Source organism: Hydra viridissima, unplaced genomic scaffold (assembly GCF_058129835.1).
Source record: "Hydra viridissima isolate aposymbiotic clone 2 unplaced genomic scaffold, HvirCarnegie_v1 scaffold_9, whole genome shotgun sequence".
NCBI lineage: Eukaryota > Metazoa > Cnidaria > Hydrozoa > Anthoathecata > Hydridae > Hydra > Hydra viridissima.
The window spans coordinates 14,094,232-14,117,304 of NW_028324308.1; the positions used below are offsets into that span (position 1 = coordinate 14,094,232).

General features: G+C 31.3%; 4 protein-coding genes and 1 pseudogene across 4 annotated transcripts; 2 read left to right on the forward strand and 3 right to left on the reverse strand.

Annotated features, from left to right (window-relative positions):
* Positions 1–2,324: 2,324 nt before the first annotated feature.
* Positions 2,325–4,544, forward strand: LOC149884187 (uncharacterized). Its single transcript, XM_090098718.1, has 5 exons — positions 2,325–2,339; positions 2,439–2,892; positions 2,937–3,325; positions 3,434–3,637; positions 3,897–4,544. Exons 1-5 carry the CDS (start codon positions 2,325–2,327, stop codon positions 4,542–4,544), a joined length of 1,710 nt encoding a protein of 569 aa, XP_089954844.1.
* A 222-nt stretch (positions 4,545–4,766) lies between these two features.
* On the forward strand, positions 4,767–5,180 carry LOC149884188 (uncharacterized). Its single transcript, XM_090098719.1, has one exon. It carries the CDS (start codon positions 4,767–4,769, stop codon positions 5,178–5,180), a length of 414 nt encoding a protein of 137 aa, XP_089954845.1.
* A 2,788-nt stretch (positions 5,181–7,968) lies between these two features.
* LOC149884189 (uncharacterized) lies at positions 7,969–9,358 on the reverse strand (annotated as a pseudogene).
* Positions 9,359–10,823: 1,465 nt separating this feature from the next.
* LOC149884190 (uncharacterized) lies at positions 10,824–15,321 on the reverse strand. Its single transcript, XM_090098528.1, has 3 exons — positions 15,139–15,321; positions 11,527–15,008; positions 10,824–11,228 (listed from the first exon to the last, which is right to left on the reverse strand). The coding sequence occupies exons 2-3, from the start codon at positions 14,996–14,998 to the stop codon at positions 11,176–11,178; spliced, it is 3,525 nt and encodes a 1,174-aa protein (XP_089954654.1). The 5' UTR covers positions 14,999–15,008; positions 15,139–15,321; the 3' UTR covers positions 10,824–11,175.
* Positions 15,322–17,011: 1,690 nt separating this feature from the next.
* On the reverse strand, positions 17,012–22,000 carry LOC145188240 (uncharacterized). Its single transcript, XM_090098720.1, has 5 exons — positions 21,429–22,000; positions 19,273–21,017; positions 18,100–18,966; positions 17,531–17,973; positions 17,012–17,335 (listed from the first exon to the last, which is right to left on the reverse strand). The coding sequence occupies exons 1-5, from the start codon at positions 21,998–22,000 to the stop codon at positions 17,012–17,014; spliced, it is 3,951 nt and encodes a 1,316-aa protein (XP_089954846.1).
* Between the last annotated feature and the right edge of the window lie 1,073 nt (positions 22,001–23,073).

A 23,073-nucleotide genomic window follows, 5' to 3' on the forward strand; every position in this document is an offset into this window, starting at 1 on the left:
TTTCTTTTTAAATAATGCGTTTCTCGCAATAGCTTCTTGTAATGTAGGGAAGCGAAAGCATGTGATCTTTGTAATTGATTTTGTTATATATTACATTTACTTCTTGATCAAGAGCTGTCATTTTTACTCGTACTTAACTGCTTATTGTAAAAGGTAGTTAAACATGGGGCCCACGGAGTTTTCTTTGTGATCTAAGCTTGTTACAGTAGTGATTATCCTGAAATTTTTTTCGGTTGGATGCTAAAGATATTTCCAGATACTTGCAGCTAAGTTGTTATTATTTTTCTTCTGTAATATTTCAATTTTAAATATGTTGTCTCTATTTGGAGTAATTATATTTCGAAAGACAAGTACTGTAATTATTTGAAGTGCATTTTAAATTGGTCTGGATTTAAAAATAAGTTAAATTTTTCTGCTATTTTGGACTTGCTTTCATTAAAAACATTTAAGTAAATGTGGTTGCTGGTAGGCAGTCCTAATGTGCTTTACATTGACTAAAAGGAAATTTCATTATACTTGCAGATTTTAATTGTTATCATTGTTCTTTAGTACAATCATTTGAGATTCATTTTTATCTTAACTATTTGTCTAACATATTTCATCTTAACTACTATCAACACTTGCATTCATCTTAAAGAGTTGTGTATAGACTCATTAATATCATTATTCCCTTATTCTTTTTAAAATATTACTCTGTGAGATTCTAGATTTGCACCATGTCCAATCTCTCCACTAAACGCAGAGTTCGTACAATGAACATAAATTCAGTTATGAAAGTATATAATCAAACTAATGAACTTATAAGAGCTGATAATCACACAGAAGTTTCAAATGAACTTATAATCTTACGAGATACTGCTGCAGATAAGTTTGAAAAAATCAAAATGTTAGATGAAGAGATTTCTGTTTTAATTGAAGATGTTGATGAGTTACAACTTGATGATGACAATGCTGCTCAATTTACACTTAACTATAAACGTGAGATTTTGAAAATTAATACTTTCTTAAAACAATTTGATTCAAAAAGTAATGAATCCAGTTCCGTTACTACATTTAAAACTAACAAGGTGGTTAAACTTCCTGCATTAAACCTTGAACCATTTGATGGCAAAGCAGAAAGTTGGCATTCATTTTTTGAAAACTTTAACTGTGCTATTAACCAAAATGAAGAACTGTCTAATATTCAGAAAATGGCATATTTGCGAAACTTAGTCCAAGGCCAAGCATTATCTGCAATCTCAGGATTATCACTTTCCAATGATAATTATACAATTGCATTAGATATTTTGAAAGATCGTTTTTCAAATAAACAAACATTGATATCTTCTCACATAAAAAAGCTTTTATCTCTAGAGCGTGTAATGAACATAAAAAATGTCAATTCTTTAAGAAGAATTTTAGATATGATTGAAATCCAGGTTCGTAGTTTAGAAAACCTTGGAATTAATTCCTCAATGTATGGTCCTTTGTTGATCCTCGTATTACTCGAGAAATTACCTGATGAACTTAACCTAATTATCAGTCGTAAATTAAATGATAATGAAACTTGGCAAATAAGAAACGTGCTTGATGTATTAAAATCTGCGTTAAGAGCACGTGAACAGAGTAGCAATTCTTCAGAACCTTCTAGTTTACCATTCACAGCCAGTACTTTTCATTCTACTGGAGCATCAAATAAAAGGCCATCAACTTATTTTGAAAGAAATAATTATCATGTTAATAACATACCCTTTAATAAAAATAATTCTACTGCTACCTAACTTTCATGCATTTTCTGCAATAATAATCAATATCAAGTTATTACAAATGTTACAGTCCGAAAGAAATTTTGAGCGAGAAAAGGCGATGCTTTCGTTGCCTTTGTGATGGACATTTTAGCCATCAATGCCCTTCTTCCTTTAAATGTTTTAAATGTGGTGGTTTACATCATATTTCAATTTGTGACCATGAAAATTGAAAGGATCATGCAAAATCTAACAATGAAAAACAAAATGCAAATTTATCCTCGGTTGCCAGTGCTTCTTTACTTCAGACTGAAGCTGTTTTGCTGCAAACTGCATTAGTATTGATTGAAAATGAAAAGCACTCCCAATCTGCAATCTGTCGACTCCTGTTTGATAATTGTTCGCAGCTCAGCTAAATTTCTACATCAGCATGTACCAAACTTAAACTAAAACCATTGTGCAAAAAAGAAATCCATATCAAGACTTTTGGACATGGTTGCATTTCAGAGGTCTTAGACAGAGTTAGGTTGTGTGTCAAAAGTATTTATGGTTATTACATTGTCATAGAATGCTTTGTTAAAGACATTTGCCCTCCTTTAAATGGACAGCACATTGGTATTGCTTCTAGTAACTATAGCCATTTGAGAGGTCTAAGGTTACCCAGCTAACACAAAACGTTCAAGTACGTTCGAAGAACGTTGGAAACGTTCTTAGAACGTTCTTAGAACGTGCCCGACTGTTTCTAACGTTCTACGAACGTTACTTGAACGTTTTGTGTTTGCTGGGTTAGCTGATGATAATAAACTAAATGATACTTTATCTGTTGATATATTGGTTGGAGCTAATTTTTATTGGAAATTTATAGAAAATCAGGTCATTAGAGGAGTTAGTGGTCCAGTAGCTATTAAATCAAAAGCGGGGTACATTGTTAGTGGACCTATGATTGTTGAAAGGGATAGGGTAGATAATTCAACTGTTTTATCAACACATGTTTTAAAAATAGACTCTGAATTTGTCAATAGCCAATTAGCATTTAAAAAGGAGTTTAATTCATTATGGGACGATACAAAGTTTAATGTAATTGATGAGGTCATATGTGATCAGTTTAAAAATAATATAAAGTTTGATGGCCAAATGTACGAAGTTGTGACTTTGTACGTTTTATATGGTATGATGACTTGTTTGATTTAAATAACACTAAACTGAATTCAGCTGCATTAAGTACATATCGTTTATGCAGAGTTTTGTTCGGTGTAACATCTTCTCCCTTTTTATTGTCTGCAACACTTCTAACTCATGCAGAACGTTATCTAAATAGCGATCCTGAGTTTGTTAAAAAATTTATTCAATCACTTCATGTAGATGATTTAAATACAAGTACTGATTCCGTTGCTGAAGGACTTGGATTTTATAAAAAATCCAAATCATGTTTAAAAGAAGGTGGATTTAATCTGAGAAAGTTTGAGTCAAACTCAAAAGAGTTATGCAATTTGATTCAAGAGGATGACTTTATTTCGCGCAATATATCAAATGTTTTAGGTTTAAAATGGAATACATCAGAAGGTTGCTTTATTTTTTCATTTCAAGAACTTCTTACAACTGTTAACTCTAACTCAACAAAAAGAGGCATTCTTAAATTTATAGCTAGCTTCTACGACCCTTAGGGACTTCTAAATCCTGTCATTGTAAGATGTAAAATATTGTTTCAGTCTGTTTGTAGACTGAAACTCGGTTGGAATATTGAAATAGATGGTGATATTTTGAATGAATGGAATCAAATTGTTCATGATTTAATTTCTGTACGATTTGTTTGTGTGCCAAGGTGGCATAAAAAATTGGCTGACAAACCAGATAATTTTAAATATGAGTTGTATGGTTTTAGGGATGCAAGTCTAAAAGCATATGGGTGTTGTGTTTATTTGAGATGTTGTACAAACAACAATTACAATACTTGTTTAGTCACATCTTAATCTAGAATTTCTCCTTTAAGTAAAAGTACAATTCCAAGGCTGGAATTAAGAGCCATGTTGTTATTAGCTAACTTAATGTCAGTTGTTTCCAAAGAATTACCTAATGTTTACAATATTTCTCTAATAAAATTATTTTCTAATTCTATTATGTCTAAACTGGGTTAATAATGAAAATAAAATCTATGAATTGTTTATTCTAAAGCGTTTAGAAAAAAATCGGTTGTTATATGATGTTAAATTTTGGGATTATATTGAGAGTGAAAGAAACCCAGCAGATATTATATCACGTGGGAGTAAATTTAGTGATTTTCAAAATAATGAACTTTGGTTCAAAGGTGCCAAATTTTTGTATAATGATTCTGTTTCCTGGCCATGCTTTGATTTTAAAAAGCAGGGATATTCATTCCATTCTGATATTGCAACATTGATGACATCTGTCGACTCTCCTTTAAATTTAGAATTTATGCATATTGAGAGATTTAAAAATTATGACCATCTTCTGAGAGTCACTTCATTTGTTTTGCGTTTTGTCCGTATAGTTAAAAAGGAAATATGTATGGGAGGGTTTTCTTCTACTCCTAATGCCATAGAGTTAAACCAAGCTGAAACTCTTTGGATTAGATATATTCAGGAAAACATAAAATTATTAAAATCGTATAATCAGTTGACGAAAGATTTAGGTTTTTTCATTGAAAGTGGTGTTGTTTGTTATTTAGGTCGTCTTGGTAATGCTCCAATTCCATATAATTCAAAACAACCAATATTTTTGCCTAAAAAAGGTTTGTTTAGTGAACTATTAATATTACATTTCCACTCAATGGTAAAACATAATGGAGTAAAGGAAACATAAATTCAATTGCGTTCCAAATTTTGGATTCCAAAAGCTCAAAATACTATTAGGAAGCTTATCAAAAAATGCTATGTGTGAAGACGATATGATAGCAGACCTTTTAAATATCCTATTTCACCTCCCTTACCTTTGTCAAGGCCAAATGATGAATATGCCTTTAAATATGCCGGAGTAGATTATTGTGGTCGAATATTTATTAAAAATATTTATTTTGGAGATGAAATGTTTACAGCTTGGATATTTATTGCAACTTGTTCTAGTACACGTTTTCTTCATTTAGATCTTGTACCTGATTGTTCTGCACAGTCATGTGTTCGTTGTCTACGTCGTTTTATTGGGCATTATGGTTCACCTTATGAGATTGTCAGTGATAATGGCACATATTTCTCAGCAGATGAAACCCAAGCTTTTGTTTCTTCTAAGCGTATCCGTTGGGATTTCAATGTGGCTGCAGCGCCGTGGTGGGGTGGGTTCTTTGAGAGAATGGTTAAGACAACAAAAAGAACTCTTAAAAAGATATTAACAACATCAAGATTAAACTATGAAGAAATGCTCACAATTCTTTCTGAAATCGTAATCATAACAAACAACAGGCCTATTACCTTTTTTATGAAACACCTGGTAATGAATCTTTAACACCTAATCATCTCATGTTTGGGCGTAAGCCTAATTTAGAATCGTCGCATTCAAATATCTTTTCTGATGAGGAACATAATTTATGTAAACAGTATTATCATAGTAAAACAATTCTGGAGCACTTTTGGCAGAGATGGAAAAATGAATATTTAATCGAACTAAGAGAATTTCATAAATATCTCACATCTAAAAGCTCTGGTCACATCATTAAAATTGGTGATGTCGTTTTTAATAGATGATCCGAAAACGTCACGTTGCGAATGGAAGTTAGGTATCGTACAGGAATTAATACCATCAAATGATAATCTAATTCGTGCAGCATCAGTTAGATGTATTTCTACTAACAAACCTCAAGTTATAAAAAGGCCAATTAATAAATTATATCTATTAGAAGAACATAAACCTATTCAAGCTCCAGATATTCTTAACAATATAAATTTAACCTTTATCGATGAAAAGAATATGCCCTTAGTAAAAAAGGACACATAAGTGTGGGCCAGTATTGCATTACTTATTAACGCAACGAACTATTTGTGTTGGATTTTTGTTTTTAAATAATGCGTTTCTCGCAACAGCTTCTTGTATTACAGGGAAGCGAAATGCGATCTTTGTAATTGGTTTTGTTATATATTACATTTACTTCTTGATCAAGAGCTGTCATTTTTACTCGTACTTAACTGCTTATTGTAAAAGGTAGTTAAACAGATCCGACTAAAAATCAATATGCTGCTATAAAGAAATATTTTATTATAATGTAATTAAAATTTTAATGGCTCAAGCTATTGAAACGCACATAAACGAAACCATAAGAAATGGGGCTTAGTGTTTATTTTAAGGTGGTAGATACCCTTAATTTATTGAAATTTTGAAAAAAATTATTATTTTCATATCAGACGTAAAATTTTACGAGGAATGCATTTTTAAAGTTATTTTTTCAACATTTTTAACATATATAGTGAAATAAGCACCTTTTTTAAGACTAGTTATTTTTTCAGACATAGCGACGCCCTTAGCAACCATCCTCTGACTTGGTTTTAAAGTTATATTAATGATCAGTTTTTGACGATGATAAATTCTTTAGCTGCTTGTTAAGTTAAAGTTATTAGTCATACTTTGAAATTACAATTTAGTTTAGTTTTAGACTTGTAAAGCAAATCCATACTTTGTTTACGTGTTATTATTACACTTTTTTATTGACAACGTTGAATAAACAATATGCGAAGAACACATTCTAGAAATGGGCTGTTAGGCAAAATATTGGTAACATTTATTTAATGAAAAAATCTATATGGGCAGCATTGTTTCACAATACAAACTTTTTTGATGAAAATGTTCGTCATCAGTTTTGTCCACGCAACAAAGATAGCTGGTGTTTATGGCAGGCTGACAAAATAACAGGTAACAAAGTCTATAAAAAAAACTTGAGCCTTCCAATTGCAATTAAAGATTTATTAATTCCAGTTTGGCATGACATAACAACAGATTCGTTGTTGTTAAAATGTTTGCATGGCCAAACTCAAAATAGAAACGAATGCTTAAACAGTATGGTGTGGAAAAAATGTCCTAAGGAGATTTTTGTATCTAGAAAACTTCTTGAAATAGGTATATGCTCTGCCGTTATTAAGTTTAATGATGGTAAATCTGGTTTAACACCAATAATACAAACAGTTGAATTGCCAGTTTCAAAGTTTATGCTAAATGCGTTTAGAAAAAGTGATGCCGACCGCATAAAGAACATTCAGAGAAAGTCATCAACCAAAGGCATAAAGATGAGAAGAAAATTAAGAGCTATCAGAAAAGGATTCCTGGATAAAGAGAAGGAAAATGACATAATCCCAGCTTATTCAGCAGGCTCATATTAAAAAAATTATAATGTTTTTGTTAGTTTAATTTTATTTTTGTGTTTTTCTCAGTATTTAATTTTTAGCGATTTTGTTAACTTTAAAACATGATATTTCAAGATCCATATAAGCTTTTAGGGTGAAATTTTCACAGTACATTCTTTAGTTTTAATAGCAGGAGGTGAACCAAAACTAATGTTTGACACAAAAAAAAAAATGTTATGGCACTTTTTATGAGCATTTACTATACAAAATAATGTCAATCAGTAACAAATCCAGAGGTTAGAATTATTTTGTTCTAACTCCATGTTTTTCCGAACTGAGAAAATCAAATTCAAAGTTTTAAAAGGACCTGCAGACCACTTAAACATAAAAGAGGTAAACAAATTAGATTTATATTAATTTCCCATACTTGCTACCACAGTTAAAAGTAAATACTTCAAAAGATATAATAAGCAGGTATCTGAGTTACCACACCCTGATTTGGAGATAGAACAATATAATACACACTTATTTTATAAAATACAATATTATTTTGTACTATCTCCATTTTTTATATAAAAATATAATACAAATTAGTATTTTGTATATATATTGTAGCAAGGTAAAGAACTGTTTGGAATATCTCTGTTTTATTGGAATAAAATCTTACTTTAACTAGTGAAAAAACTTTATAAATGCACTATTTATAAAGTTTAATTATCTAAAGTATGCACCAAGATTTTTACAAAAAAATAAAACTTTGGTTGAAATAAGTTCCAAGTTCCATATTATCCAACAAGTTCCATATTATCCAAAATACATTACACAGTGAAATGAATTTCAAAGATTAAATTCAGCAAGGTAAGTATATCTGGTTAATTCATTAAAAAAAACAATTTCAATAAGAAGCCCATTTAACACCATAACATAAACATAAAACATAAATATTTTGATATTAAAATAAATTATTTTAAAATACTATTATAAAATGTTATGTCTACAACAGGCATATACTTGAACATATTTTGAAGGTCCTTAGCTTTATCATTAGAAGTTTGAGCACACTGGTTTAAGGCAGAAGCCATTGGTACAACTGCAAGAGGTCTTGCCACAGCTAATGAAGATTGTGAATTGTTAGGAAGACGCTTAATTCGTACTTCCGAACAAACATCAGTAAATGACTTTCTGTAGTATATATGATCTGAAAACTCTGCCCTGTAAACCAGATGCTTTATTTGGGTTACAAGGGAGCAAGGTTATAATTAAAATAGCCTGCAATAGCTGAAAAGTGCTTAAAATCCAATCTTTTCATTTGGTAGACAGAAAAAGGATTTCTCTTTCGAATATTAGCAATTGCTCTGATTAAACCAAGTGGACTAAATATTTCAAGAGGAGCTAGTGCTCTGTCAATTTGACTATGTATATTGTCAACCTCTTGTATACTAGAATGCCCTGATTCACAGAACTTTTGCTCTATTACCCTGGTTTTTACATAATGTATCAAAAACTCACGTAAGGCAATGGACATGTGACTATTTCTATTTTAAGGCGCGCAGGAATCAAACCATAGTATGAGTTTATTAACATCTGGGTGGTCAGCAATTATCTTCTCTAGCAAGCATGTTACACTACTTGCAAGGTCATTTCCTGCACCACCTGAAATGCTTCACGTCAAAGCATACAATAACCTTTTTTATTTAGGGAGCAATGCCCAGTTAAATTATAAGCTGAGAGTTTACGTTTGTAAAAAAATGCTCCTATGTTTGATTTTGGTAAACTTATTACATTTTCAAGGTCAATGCATACTACAGCTACGTTTTTATCCTTAAGTTTGCGGTCTTTTTCACGTTCTGCTCAATTTTCATTCTTCAACATTACTTGTTTGGAAAATTTTTGGGTTTGCCCCTCAATAGGATTTACTACATTATGGTATTCATAACATGTATCACATAAATCAGTTTTTGGTTTTTGAAATTCGATGTTAAAGTCATGCTCAAATATGAATCTATACATATGCTTCTTAACAGGGGCAATATTCTTTACTTCGCAATAGGTAGAGTAAAGTTCATACATTTTATTAAGATTTAAAAAAGCTTCAAAATATTCTTTTTTTGTTTTTTTACGACAGTAGTGTGATGGTACACGTGGAAATTCATTGATATGATCTTTAACACTTTGTTTTGATCTTTGATCAACAACCTTTTTGGTGTGTTTCCCCCATTTTGAAAAGGCTGGGCTTCCAGTAGCATCATTCCTGTTTTCATGATGATAATAAACTCTTCTACTACTTATATTTAAAGTAGTGAGGTAAAATTCTTTACAAACTCGAGTTTGCAAATCACCAACAAAAAAGCTATAATAAAATGAATATGTTTTTCACGAATTTTCATTGATACATACATAAATACATACGTACATACATACATACATACTTAGCTTAAATTACCATTCTCACATCACTTGCACCTTTGTGTTTTTTAAATTAATTAATCGCGCTCAGGTGAATGCGAAACCCTTTTGTACTCTTATCTGTATTATGGCACTTCCTACATCCTGCATTCCTTCAATTATCATTTTTAGTCTGCTCTCTATTTACTACAACATATTCTCTACAAATTGCACACGTATTTAATTCTTATACTTTATCTTTTTATATCTTTTTAGTCCGCCTGCATCTTGTACGAATTTTTCTTTCCATTTTTAAAATGCGAAAAAAAAAGCTAAACGATTTTAGTTATTAACAAGAATTCATTGATGCGTACAACCCAACTTCACGGATCTCATTAAATAATTTTTTAAAAAACCTTTTGAAATTTTTTGAAAAAATGAGTCCTCATAGATCAGCTTCATGTGCATCGTAAAATGTTTAAAAGTTTTTTTATGGGTATGAATCGCTCTGATCTATTTTACTAATCAGTATCTTTTACTACATACTAATTGAAATTAGATACTTCGGATTTCGCTCAATAAGCGGACTTTACTTATATTAGAATGATCGTTCCAATCTGGTTAGAAAAAAAAATGATCATTTTGTTATCTTTATGGTTATTTTAGTGGTTTACAAATTTATTCCTCCGTAATTGTTCCGTTGTTTTGCTCATTTAAAAACGTAAACTTTTAGCTTTAGTATTAGCTTTTGTGGTTCTTTTTGTGGTTCTGACTTGGTAATTATTTGGTTCCGGCATTTATGGTTTTGTTCTGGTTTGGTTATATTTTGATGGTTGCCTAGCCCTTGCTCACCTGCTTGCTTCGCTTACATGCGTGCTTGTTTTGGCTTTAGGGTGAATAGTTATGGTAAAAATATGGTATTTATAGTTTAACGATACTTTTATGACCAGGGTTTGGCTTAGGGTTGGCTTAATGATTCTAAACCAGAAGAGCTATTTTATAACTACTCTTGAATTACTTATAAACTAGAACTGACACGTCCATTAGTGTTACTTATTGCCTTTTTTAGCAATAAAATTGGATGCTTTATAAGACACAATAGTGACGCCTGACTCTTCTAAATTGTACTTGCATTAGTGGAATAAACAAAGCAAAGTTAGAAAATTTCCGTAGAAGCATGTTTTTCGCAATAAACTGTTGTTCCTTTTAATTTGTTAAAAGTATTTCGAAAGTAGTGCAAATTAATCGATATTACTAATAAGTAAAATGTTTAATGTCTAATTACTCCTTCACCTTCTATCCGTAAATTTAAAGAAAAAAATCAAGCCATAAGAAGCCTTTTAACTCCAGTATTTGTAAAAAAAAAATATTTTTAAAAAAAGTATTTATAACAAAAAGTGTTTATAAAAAAAAATATATACAAAAAAAAGTATTTTACAAAGCTTCACATTTCATATTTCACCATAAAAAATTAACAAGCTAAAAAAATATATTTTTATATTTCATCATAAAAAATTTACAAAATAACAAAACATATTTTCATATTTCATCATAAAAGGTTAACAAAATAACAAAACATATTTTCATATTTCATCATAAAAAATCAACAAAACAGCAAAATATATTTTGAAAAAACTAAAACTACTAAACAAAGTCGTTGTGATAAAAAAAGTAAAAACTTATGTTACTTAAAATAAAAAGACAAAATTAACAGCTTATGTTTTTTAAGAAATTGACAAATCTTATTCTTATTCGAGAATTTAAGATTAATTTTTTTCTCTATATCAATTTGAATGTTCAGTACTAGATACGCCGGGTAGAACAAAATCTTTGACACCTTAAATCAAAACAAAAATGTTGGTAACAATTTGAACCTGAACGACTTCTATTGGAATATGAAATAGAATTATAAAACGGAACGACTTTGGAATAAAAACCAATTGGAATAAAAACCAATTGCATTATATTTTTAAAAATATAATGGAATTGGTTTTTTAGAAGTTTTTTTTTATTTAAAATAGTATTGTTAAGAGCAGTATTATTTATTCTGCAAATATTTTAATTAAGAAACTTGAATAAAAAGATGAGATAAAAGCCGAAGTAAGTTTGTTAAAATTCATTTTAAGCTGACTTACCATGGTTTGGTCTTTTTTGAACTGCTTCAAAGATACAATATATAATTGGGAACACAAATAAAATTAGACTCAATTCTTTATATATATTACTTTGGTCATTTGGCATCCATTTCAAGCTGTTGTTAATTGAGGCGAGAAGAAGTAAAGTTGTGAGCAAAATGGTATGGAAAACATTTCTTCTTTCTTTCTTGTAGGGTTTTATAATTAACAAGAATGACAACAAGAACAAGATTGTCAAAGCCTTCCACATTGCTATTAACGGCAGCTCTTGCTTTGATCCAACCACTGTTAAGACTGTTATGGTAGCCTGACTAGCGTAGTAAAATATGCAAGTCCAACGACGGTTTCCTTGGAATCCCTTGTAGCAAAAACGTAAATAATGTAATTTATGACAAAAGAGGTGGAGGCATAAAATCAGCACGGGAAGAGCTATTATTAAAAAAGCAGCAAGTACAAGAGCAACTTGATGCTGGGCTGATGCGGGGTTGAAGTAAAAATTGCCTGGAGAAATCCATACCCTTGGATAACTCTCTCCGTCGATTTTAATATAGAGCATTAGTTGCAATGACACTCTAAAAACATTCCAATAAAACACAGAGCTCACAACAGGAAACGAACGCTTATAAACTTCTCTGTCCAAATGTTTAAAGTAATCGCTAAAAACTTTAACGTTCAAGGTTTTAATGAGATGAATTACAATAGCAGTAGCAAAAAAACTTATCAGCCAAAGAAATGCAAAAATATAATGGAGCCACACTTTAAAAAAGTCGGTCATGTTTTCCATAAAGCAATACGGTGGAATTAACTCAAAACTTATATGCATTCCAAGTAAACTGATGATGTTAACTGCAGGTTTCGACCAATCAGGCATGATATTCTTTACCGTGAAAACTTGGTTGAAGGTGATGTAAAAAAAGGTAGTGGGTAACAAGTACCATCCAAAAAATCTGTTATTCATTATAATGACCAACAAATTTATCTCCATTCCTACAACAAATACAACTAAAAGTAGATAAACTAACATCATTCTGGGTTTTTCTTTGCACTCTATGCAGAAGCTGTTTGTTAACAAGACAGAATAATTTTCCAAGCACTCGCTGCACAATATCGAAGTCTGGTTTCTTCCCTCTACGCACTGCTTTTTTTCATCAAAATAACAGTTTTCTGAGTCTGAACAAGTACTACACAAGTTTTCTGGGCAAGGGTAAATACGTTTGTTGTAAATCCATTTATTCCGTTTGAACTGAATAAAGTTTTCGTTGCAAACAATCCAATCAACAGAGTCATTGCATACGCATTTCGTTCGAGATTCATTGTACGTATAGCCAAAAGAGCAGCTTGGAAAAGTCATTTCTACTCTTTTAGAAATAGAAGCTGCAATTATAACTACAGAAAGATTTTTGTTCTCCGGCCCATTCAAAGTGATGTTTACTGTGTCGTTTTTAACAAAGAATTCTCTTGTGAGTATTTCATCTATTTTGATTATCACTACCTCGTCAACTGACTGATTACGCTCGTCTCGCATTAACAATCGTAAACTAAAATTTTTACCAGGCTGCTCAAGCTGGGTCTGGGGTATCTCAATAACAACTGCGTTAGTGACGATACTGTTACTAGAATTTGTAAATCTAAATCCTCTCCATGATGAAAGTATATCAGTCGCATTTTCCTCGAAGCTTGATCGACACGTGTTTAACGTTGAAACAAAAATATCGTGGCCTTTTGAATCATACGCAGAGTTGTTTACAAAAGTGACATTCGTTGTAATGGTGGAGTCCAACTGAAAAAAACAGTGTTTCTTGTTTGGTGAGGGTAGCCATAGCCGCATTGATGGCCCTGGGACTATCACATAAATCGCACCTCCACTACTATCAGCCTGGTTAGCATTGAAGTCAAGCTTAGAGTTATTTTTTAAAACAATTGTGGATTGGCCATGTATTACTAGTGCTCCCCCTTTTCGACCGGAGTTTCTATAAAAAGTTAGTTCGCCTTCTACAACAATTTTAGAAAAATCTAAAATTACCGCTGACCACTTGTTGTCAGAAGCAAAATTTTTCCCTGCAAACTTTAGTTCTCCATTTACAACATTAACTGCACCCTGACCAATAAAAACGGTTTTAATATCTTGTGTGCTACCGTTGTTAATTTTGACATTTTTAAAGTTAACTGACGCAGACTTGACCATCATGTTAGAACCAATCATTGCTTGATTTCCAACTATTTCGCTGTCTATAATCTGTATCAAACTTGTATTTTCGCTATTGTTGGTTATTTGCATCCCACCCCCAGACAGCGTAGCGACATTTGTTTTAATATTCGTATTTTTTTTAAGACTGACTACGCTTCTTTGAGAACTGTTTTCCAATCTAACATATATTCCTCCACCACTAGTTGCATTATTTGATTCGATCAGAGTGATTTCGAACTCAAGTGTATTGTTTACACCAGAGTTGTTTATTCGAATGCCCCCACCTGATAGAGAGGCGGTATTCCCTGTTACAAATGTGTTATTAAAAAAAACCATGTTGTTGTGAGATCCTTCTTCCATTTTTATGTACACTCCTCCACCGCATCTTGCCTGATTATGCATAATATTCGTACTATCTGCAAATGTTACTTTTTTATTTGTAGACCCATTTCTAAAATATAATGATATTCCCCCACCATTTGCGATAGGAAGGTTATGGCATGATTCGTTATCGCAGCCTTCCATCTTGCAGTCTTGGTTTTGGTTGTATTGTATGTAGGTATGATGAAAAAACACTTCCTCAACTTCTTTGCTATTACTACCATAATAACCAATATATACGCCTCTGCTGTATTGAAAATTACAGTTGTTGAATTTTCCATGTCCTGGATTTAGCAACAATAAGCTGTATCCTTGACTGTATTCAATATCTATTCCTTCCAACGAAAACAAAGTCACATTTTTAAAGTAAAAAGTGCTCGATACCAATAGGTGTTCTTCTTCTTCTACAGTGTAAGATGTAATAGTATGATTCTGGCCACGAAACGTTATTGAGCTGAAAACAATGTCAACTGAGTTTGTAACTGTTATTCTAGAACTTTCTGTGCATGTGATTACTGTGAGATTTCCCATTAATGTGAAGCCAGTCACATTAACTATTGATAAGTTTGTGTTTATTTTGGTATCTGACACAAAGAAGCACGAGTCAGTTAGCTGCAAATTTAGAAAAGCTGCTTCTAATGTCGGGCAACTCCAATATGTATCATTATCAGCTTTACACAACTCATTCTTTTTAAAAGTGATTATCTCCGAAAATCTATCATGAGGTTTGAATGATGAAGAAGCATTTTGACCAGACACTCCAAATGCTTTGGTATAGTCATTGTGAATGTCAACTGGAGCAATGTTGTTTTCGATATTGACAAAAAACTTTCTGTTATTGCAATATGAAGCACCAATGCTGCCAGCTATTGCCGTTAACATAACATATTGCAAGGGAAACATGCCAAGAGTTCTAAAGTTTACAAAAATACTTTCTTATACTCAGTTAAATAAATATTATAAACTTCTATTTTCTTTTTTTTTTTTTTTTTTTCTTATTGTAACAACATTTTTCTCTTCATTTGAACCAAAATTAGATATACCTAAACGATAGTAAAGATGGTGTTTTAGACGTTGAAAGTTGCAATCTTATACTCAATATATTATGCTTATATATTTCATATACATCACTTTAGCATAATCGATAAAAACTATCGAATCCTAAGAAAAACACAATTAACAAAGTTTTCGCTTAAAATCGAGCTTTCGAAAGTAAAAGTTTATTTAGAACCGTTGAAAAACATTTAAATATAGACTTCATTTAGCGTTTTTCTAAAATAAATATACTTTGTTGGTTAAGCCAAACACTAAAATGTGATTGTTAGGGAATTGTTTTTAACTTTCATCGGCGAGTTTATTACTTTAAACCAATATATAATGTAATAAACTCTTAGCCATTTCAGTAAGTATTGAAATTCATCTTAGGGAAAGTTGAAAAAAAAAAGTGATTTTGAAATATTATTACGCGATGTTATAGTAACTTTTTTTGAATTCCTTTTTATCTGTGGAGTTCAGAAAGTTTGCGCAAAAAGATTTTGATTCTAACTTTTTAAGCAAAGGGGTGAAATATCTTGTACTGTTTCTGTTTACTAAATAAGCACTTAATAAGCATAGTATTAGATAAAAATACTTGTTGTTGAAGTTACAAACCTCGATTACATGATGCAAATGGAAACTTTTGGGAATAAAACATATTGATATATTGCAAACAATACCATAAGCCGATATCACAATATTGGAGCATTTGCCGTAAGACAAAAATGTATGCGAATGGCCAAGACACGCAGAGTTGGCGCTATCAACTGAGTCACGCGTTGTAACTATTTTTCCAATTACTCTTTTTTATTGGTTAGTTATCATGTTTTGATTGGCTAGAACATTAAATTTATCTACCGTTCTAATAAAAAGATGCAGTTCCAGAATGTTGATAAGGTTTATTAGAGTTATATTTAGATTTTGTATAAACGTCCGGGTTTAAAACGTTTTCGTTTTACTCCCGGACCTCTCTCTGCCTCATGACACATAGGAATATATAATTGACTACTCACAAAGTCAAATAAACAATTTTAGTTGAATTCTTTTTAGCTTGCACCTTATTTTCTCGTTTGGTATTAACAGCTTCATCGGAAACATTTAAGTTAACTGAGTAGGGTGTGTAAAATCTCGAGGATTAAAAATAACTGAACGTTTGGAGAGACGATATATATTTTTAAACTAGTACAAAAGCAAGAGTGTCTATGCTTCTCCACCAACAGAATATATAATAAAAAAGAGGTCTGTGGAGAGCACGCACCAATAAATTGACCATTAACAATAATAAAAATAATTAAGTTACAAATACCACATTTAACAACACCCACATACAGTAATAAAATAATAAATATCACTTTCAACATGCTTCTTTACAATAATTAACTTTTACTATCACTTTTAACACACTACCCCCTGTTGACTTGTCAACAATATTTTTCTTTTAATTGTCTTAGATATTGTCCATCAAGTGCTGCCTGTCGGGTTGGACGTTTATTAATTGACCTGAGCGCCGCATCATTCTGACTAATCTCGGTTTCAACTGCACAGACATTTTTCTTCGAACTATCTTTATCTTTGTTATCTTGTTCAATATCGAACTCCAGAGGAATTAATTTTTGGATCGGTCGGAAACATATTTTGGATGTTCCTTTATTCGATATAACCTTTAATTTAGCTCCACGAATCGCTTTGTCTTTTCCTTAAATAACTTCCACAACTCTTGCCATTCTCCACTGACTTCGAGGTGTCATATCTTTGTCATTAATTAACATAATATCATTTACTATTAGTACCTTTTCTTGTTTATTATCAGTAAACTTATTATATAAATGTTGTTGTTTTAATTCATTTAGATAAACCTTACTGAAACGCTTTCGATAATCATTAATTAAGTTCTTTAAGTAGAACTACTTTCTTGATATTAACCATATCAAAACATAAATTTGATTCCACATTATTCCTTAATATATTTCGTCCATACATCAAGTGAAAGGGAGTAAGCGCTTCTTCATTAACATCTTTACTCATGTAGACAAGTGGTCTACTATTAATTACAGATTCGATATCGCATAAAACTGTTTGCAGTTCTTCATAAGTAACGAGTGATTTTCCCATAACCTTCAATAGTGGTATCTTAACTGATCGTACCAATCTTTCATAAAATCCTCCCCACCAAGGGGAAGCAGGTAGTATAAATTTTTGAATAATCTTATTATTTAAACAAAACTTTTTTACTTCAATCGATTTAAATGTTTTAAAATTGTCACAAGTAATGCTATCAGGTATGCCCCTGCGTGCAATAAAGCGTTTGAGTGCTCGTAGGAAAGCAGGGATCTTCATGTCAGGAGTTAATTCCAGATGAGCAGCACGACTAAACGCACAGGTCAAAATCAAAACGTAAACCTTAGATACCGCATCAGTTTTTAAATAACTTTTTACATATAAGGGTCCAGCAAAATCTATGCCAACAGCTTGAAACAAAAACATAGAAACATTAACACGATAATCGGGTAAGTCAGGAGTTTGGGGAGGCAGCATTGTTCTTCCATTAATCTTCTTACAAATAACACACTTACGCAGAACATTCTTGACAGTTTTTCTTCCTTTAATAATCCAAAACCTTGCTCTAACTTGACTTAATGTCATTTCAATACCATGATGCATAACACGTTCATGGGCGTCACGAATAATTAACACTGTAAAATAGCTATGTATTCCATCACGTAAAATAATCGGATATTTTTCATTATAACTCAGTATCGAATTTCCAAATCGTTCTTTTAATCGCAATATATTTTGTTTGTCAGTAAACAACTTCAGGGATGAACTTAGCTTCTTGTAGTTATCTTGATTTCGTTAATAAAACTGTTCAACTAATAACCATAAATTAAATGCCATATCATATTCATCAAGTGTCAATATATTTTCTTTAATTATTCCATTGTTCTTCTTAATTGTTTTTATCAAATTACTTGCAAATCTATTCACATATCCAGTTACCATTATAAGTCTGTTCAATGTGCTAAACTTCTTAATATCTATCAGAACACCAATATTACCACTACTCGCAGCCTCAACCATATTTACTCTACTCTCATTTATCCTATCTACACCCTTCGACTCAATCAGAACTTCATCCACATTCAAACTATTCTCACCATCAAACAATCCTACTTCAACCTCCTCCTCACATAAAAATTTAGGTCCAGATAACCAACTATCACTCAATAGCTTAAAACAAAACTTACGAGTTGGAACATCTGCTGGATTCTCCAATCCTGCTACATGCCTCCATTTCTTCCTCCCAACCTCTTTCCTAATCACAACTACACGATTTTCCACCCAAGGTTTCCAAGTTTTCTCCTTCCCTTTAATCCAATGCAAAGCCACTTCAGAATCTGTCCAACAACTAACATTACTAATAATTATTCGATTTTCTATTACTCGTTTCACTTCTCCTACTAATTTGCTCAACAACAAACAACCCAACAGCTCTAACCTAGGAACAGACAACTCTTTCAATGGAGTTACCTTTGTTTTGGCTGCCAAAAAAAATACTCTCACAGCAACACTCGTCTTAACTCTTAGATAAACAACTGCACAATATATCTCTCTTGAGCTATCACAAAATCCATGTAACTCTGCCGAAATTATTCTCTCCTCAACTCTAACAAACGCAAATCTCTTTACTCTTAAAACACTCAACTCCTCAACATTTCTCAACAATTCTTTCCACTTAAACTCAATCTCTCCACTCACACTCGCATCCCACTCCTTTTTATCTCTACACAAAATTTGAAATATTGTTTTTAGTCTGGCTGTTATAGGCGAAACAATGCCTAATGGATCGTAAATTGATGCCGAAATTTTCAAGATATTCCTTTTTGTTGTTTAAAGTTCCCGTGACATTTTTATGAAGTCATTAAATTGAAAAATAAATTCATCATTTTTCGAGTCCCATTCAATTCCTAAAACTCTTTTATACTCATAATCGCTTTTACCCAATTCTGTTTCTAAATAATTACTATCATCAAGAATGCTTATTGAATTTTTTTTTTCCTTATTTCTTATCATTTTCTCATTAAAATCAAAATAGTTTTGTAATTCTTGGCTATTTGTTTTCCATTTCCTTAAATTGAAACCACCTTCAGACATAATTGCTTTTGACTTTTTATAAAATTCTTTACCCTTCGTTACACTTTCCGTTCCAGATGTGACATCATCAACGTATAAATCTTCAATGAATCTTTTTACAAACTTACCATTAGATTTTTCATATTTTTTGATGTGATGTCTTATTGTTCCATTTAATAAAAAAGGACTACTAGTCAGTCCAAATACTACTCTTAAAAATCTATAAACAATCAATTCTGAGTCCTGCTCTACATCCACATTTTTATACCAGAGAAATCTTAAATAATCTTTATGCTCACTAGAAATTTCCATATTTAAGAAAGCTTGTTTAATGTCTGCTAATATGGCAATACAATTTAATCGGAATCGCAGTAGTGCATCAAATATTTTGGATAACAGATTTGGCCCTGAATATAGACAATCATTCAAGGACAATCCATTGTTAGAACAGGAAGCATCAAATACTACTCTTATCTTAATAGTTTCCTTATCTTTTCTTAAAACTGGCCTGTGCGCTAGGTAGTGTGCTTTTCCTGATTCCTTAGCGATTTCATTCTCAGGTACTCTTTCAATAATTTTATTCGTTTCGTATTCTTTAAAAATAGCGTCATAATCACTTAACAAATTCTTATCACGCAATTGCCTTTTTAACCTATTCAGTCTAACCTCACAAATTTTATAGTTATCTGGTAAACAATCGTGATCTGGTTTAAAGGGAAGCTTAGTTACGTATCTCTCACCGTTCTGCATAATATCATTTTCGAATTTATGTATTACACACTCATCAGTGGATTCCATTTTCTCCACACTCCAAAATTTTTGTAAATCACTTCTTAGTTCATCAATCTCACTGCGCACATCTTCCACACTCTCGATTAAATTAGCATCAACGCGTAAATTCATGATTACTTTCTTATTAACATTTTTTACAGAAGGCATTGGGCCACTTAACACCCATCCTAGAACAGAGGAAGAAGCCACAGGACAGCCCTCGACCCCTTTAATAACATTACCTGTCATAAATTTATGGTACAAATCACACCCTACCAATAAGTCAATAGGAAAATCTTTGGAACCATCATCATAATCAGCTAGAATTAACTTTGAAATATGCGGGTAATTTTTGCACGCTCGAGATATCTCTTGCCTCTGCAAAGGGCTACAAATAACTGGCACACATAGAGCCTCGACATACACATACAAATTAGCATTTCTATGTTTTACCTTAAGTTGAACAACATCGAGCTTTTTAACTCTGGAATTATTAAATTGACCGAATGTTTTTATTATTATAGCTTCTTTCCTTATAGTTTTTAATTTCAATCTTTCACATACATCTTTGGTAATATAAGACCTCTGACTACCGCTATCAAATAATATTCTGAATACTCCACACTCACTCTCTGAATTAAAAAACTTAGCCTTTGCTGTCTGTAGCAAAATGCTATCAGACACACCTACGAGAGTTGCACTAGTCTGGGTTTGCTTCTTATTGCAAATAGAGATGTGGTGTTTTCCATTGCATTGAAAACATGAATAGTTAGAATGACAAAATTTTGATATATGACCTAATTTTAAACAGATGAAACATCTCTTTTGCTTTTTTAGAATTTCAATTCTTGAATCTAAATTTGTTACTTTTAAACAGTGAGAAGGCTTATGGTTTTCTGAACAATATACACAATGTAAAATTCTTTGTTCTGGTGCTCTTCTATTTTGTGTATGAAAACCTGATGTTGTAAAGTTATTTTTATTTCTATAATTATAAGAAGAATTTTGCTGTGCATTTTTGTTTAAAGAATCGTATTTGAAATTTTTATGTTCATTTTTATCATAATTTGATTTTAAAAGATATTTGGCACAACACTCTTTAGCTTGTAGTTCTTCATTGTAATATTGTAAAAGTCTATCTAAAGTCCACAACTCTCCGGCAAATTTTCTAGAAATTAAAATCAAAAGTTCATCAGGCAGTTTCTCCTTAAGGATAGGAATTAACAAACAGCCGTAAGTTTTTGTTTCTATTTTTAGAGATCTAAGATTACGTACGCAGCTCTCTATATCATTATAAAGTTTTCTTAATTCTTCTAGATCATTTAAATCTTTAATTTTCCTTATTCTTAACAAAGAATCCATATGTGCAGAAACTAAAACTTGTGTATTCCCGTACCTATTAGTCAAGATTTCAATTGCCTCTTTATAATTTTCTGAACTGAGTGAAAGTCCTGAAATAGTAGCCAATGCTTGGCCAGACAAATATTTTTTTAGATAGTTAAATCGATCTATATCATTTAAACCTTCATGCCTATGAATTGATAGATTAAATTGATCCCAAAAACCCTGCCAATCTAAGGGATTCCCATTAAAAACTGGCAATTCTAACTTAGGTAAAATACGCTTTGATTTATTTAAACTTTTAACAGAATCTTTATCTGAGTCATTTATTTTTATACTTTTTAATTTTAGTGTCACTCCAGCCATCAACTCATGATAACACTCAACTATTTTCGCACTCTCCAAAACATCATTTTCAATTTCCTCTTGATCTAAATTATTTAATATTTCCTCATCAATATTGTTTAATTTCTCATAATTCTCGCTTAAATTATTTTTTAAACCTATTAATTTTGTATAGTTTAACTCCTCACTCTCTAATTCCTTTCTTATTTCGCTCAACAAATTTCCAAAACTTACTCGTAACGCTCTCCTTCTCGCTACTTTCCTTCCTAATGCGGCTGCCATTTTTAAATAAATATGCACAACAACTCAGAATAAAATCAAATTTTCGTCACAATCAACACCTTCAACAATTAAATTCTAATTCTATCAAATTCTTCCCAAACAATATCACAAATAACAAACTCCACTTACTTCAATGTTCAATAACTCAAATTTTACTTAACTCTTCATAAACTTCTTTCTTTAATCATTAAATTCGGTAACTCTTCATAGTTTTTCATCGGGCGCCATGTAAAATCTCGAGGATTAAAAATAACTGAACGTTTGGAGAGACAATATATTTTTAAACTAGTACAAAAGCAAGAGTGTCTATGCTTCTCCACCAACAGAATATATAATAAAAAAGAGGTCTGTGGAGAGCACGCACCAATAAATTGACCATTAACAATAATAACAATAATTAAGTTACAAATACCACATTTAACAACACCCACATACAGTAATAAAATAATAAATATCACTTTCAACATGCTTCTTTACAATAATTAATTTTTACTATCACTTTTAACAGAGTGCATTTCTCAGATTCAATTACTACATTTTACTCCATTGATAATTAATTGGAATTATTTTCTCTACAACTAGTTTTTTTGAATAACAAGTTTAACAAAATGCTGGAGTGTAAAATGCTTTTGATACTGGTTTTTTAAATGTTAGCAAATTGAAATCGATCATTTTACTTTTTAGTTAGATCAGGTTGTAGATGCTTCCTTAAAGTATGCAACTTACTGTAACACAAGTTTTAATGCATTAATACATGATGGAAAAATACGAATAAAATACTTCAGAAACGAAGCCAAGAAATTTGAGACATTTATAGCTTTGATAACTGTGATAAGAAGTCCTCGTTATCATACTAAAATAACATAAAAATTAGTTTTATGGAAATGTTAAAAATAAATGAACAAAAACTTCTCTTTTTCTTAAAAACTTTATCATCAAAATTATCATCTAGATTTCATCAAAATCTACATTAGTTTTAAATGAAATAACGTGTTTTATGTAAAATATAAAGAAATATTACATCAACTAAAAAAAGATGTTAAAATCATATATTCGATCTTACCGATTAGATA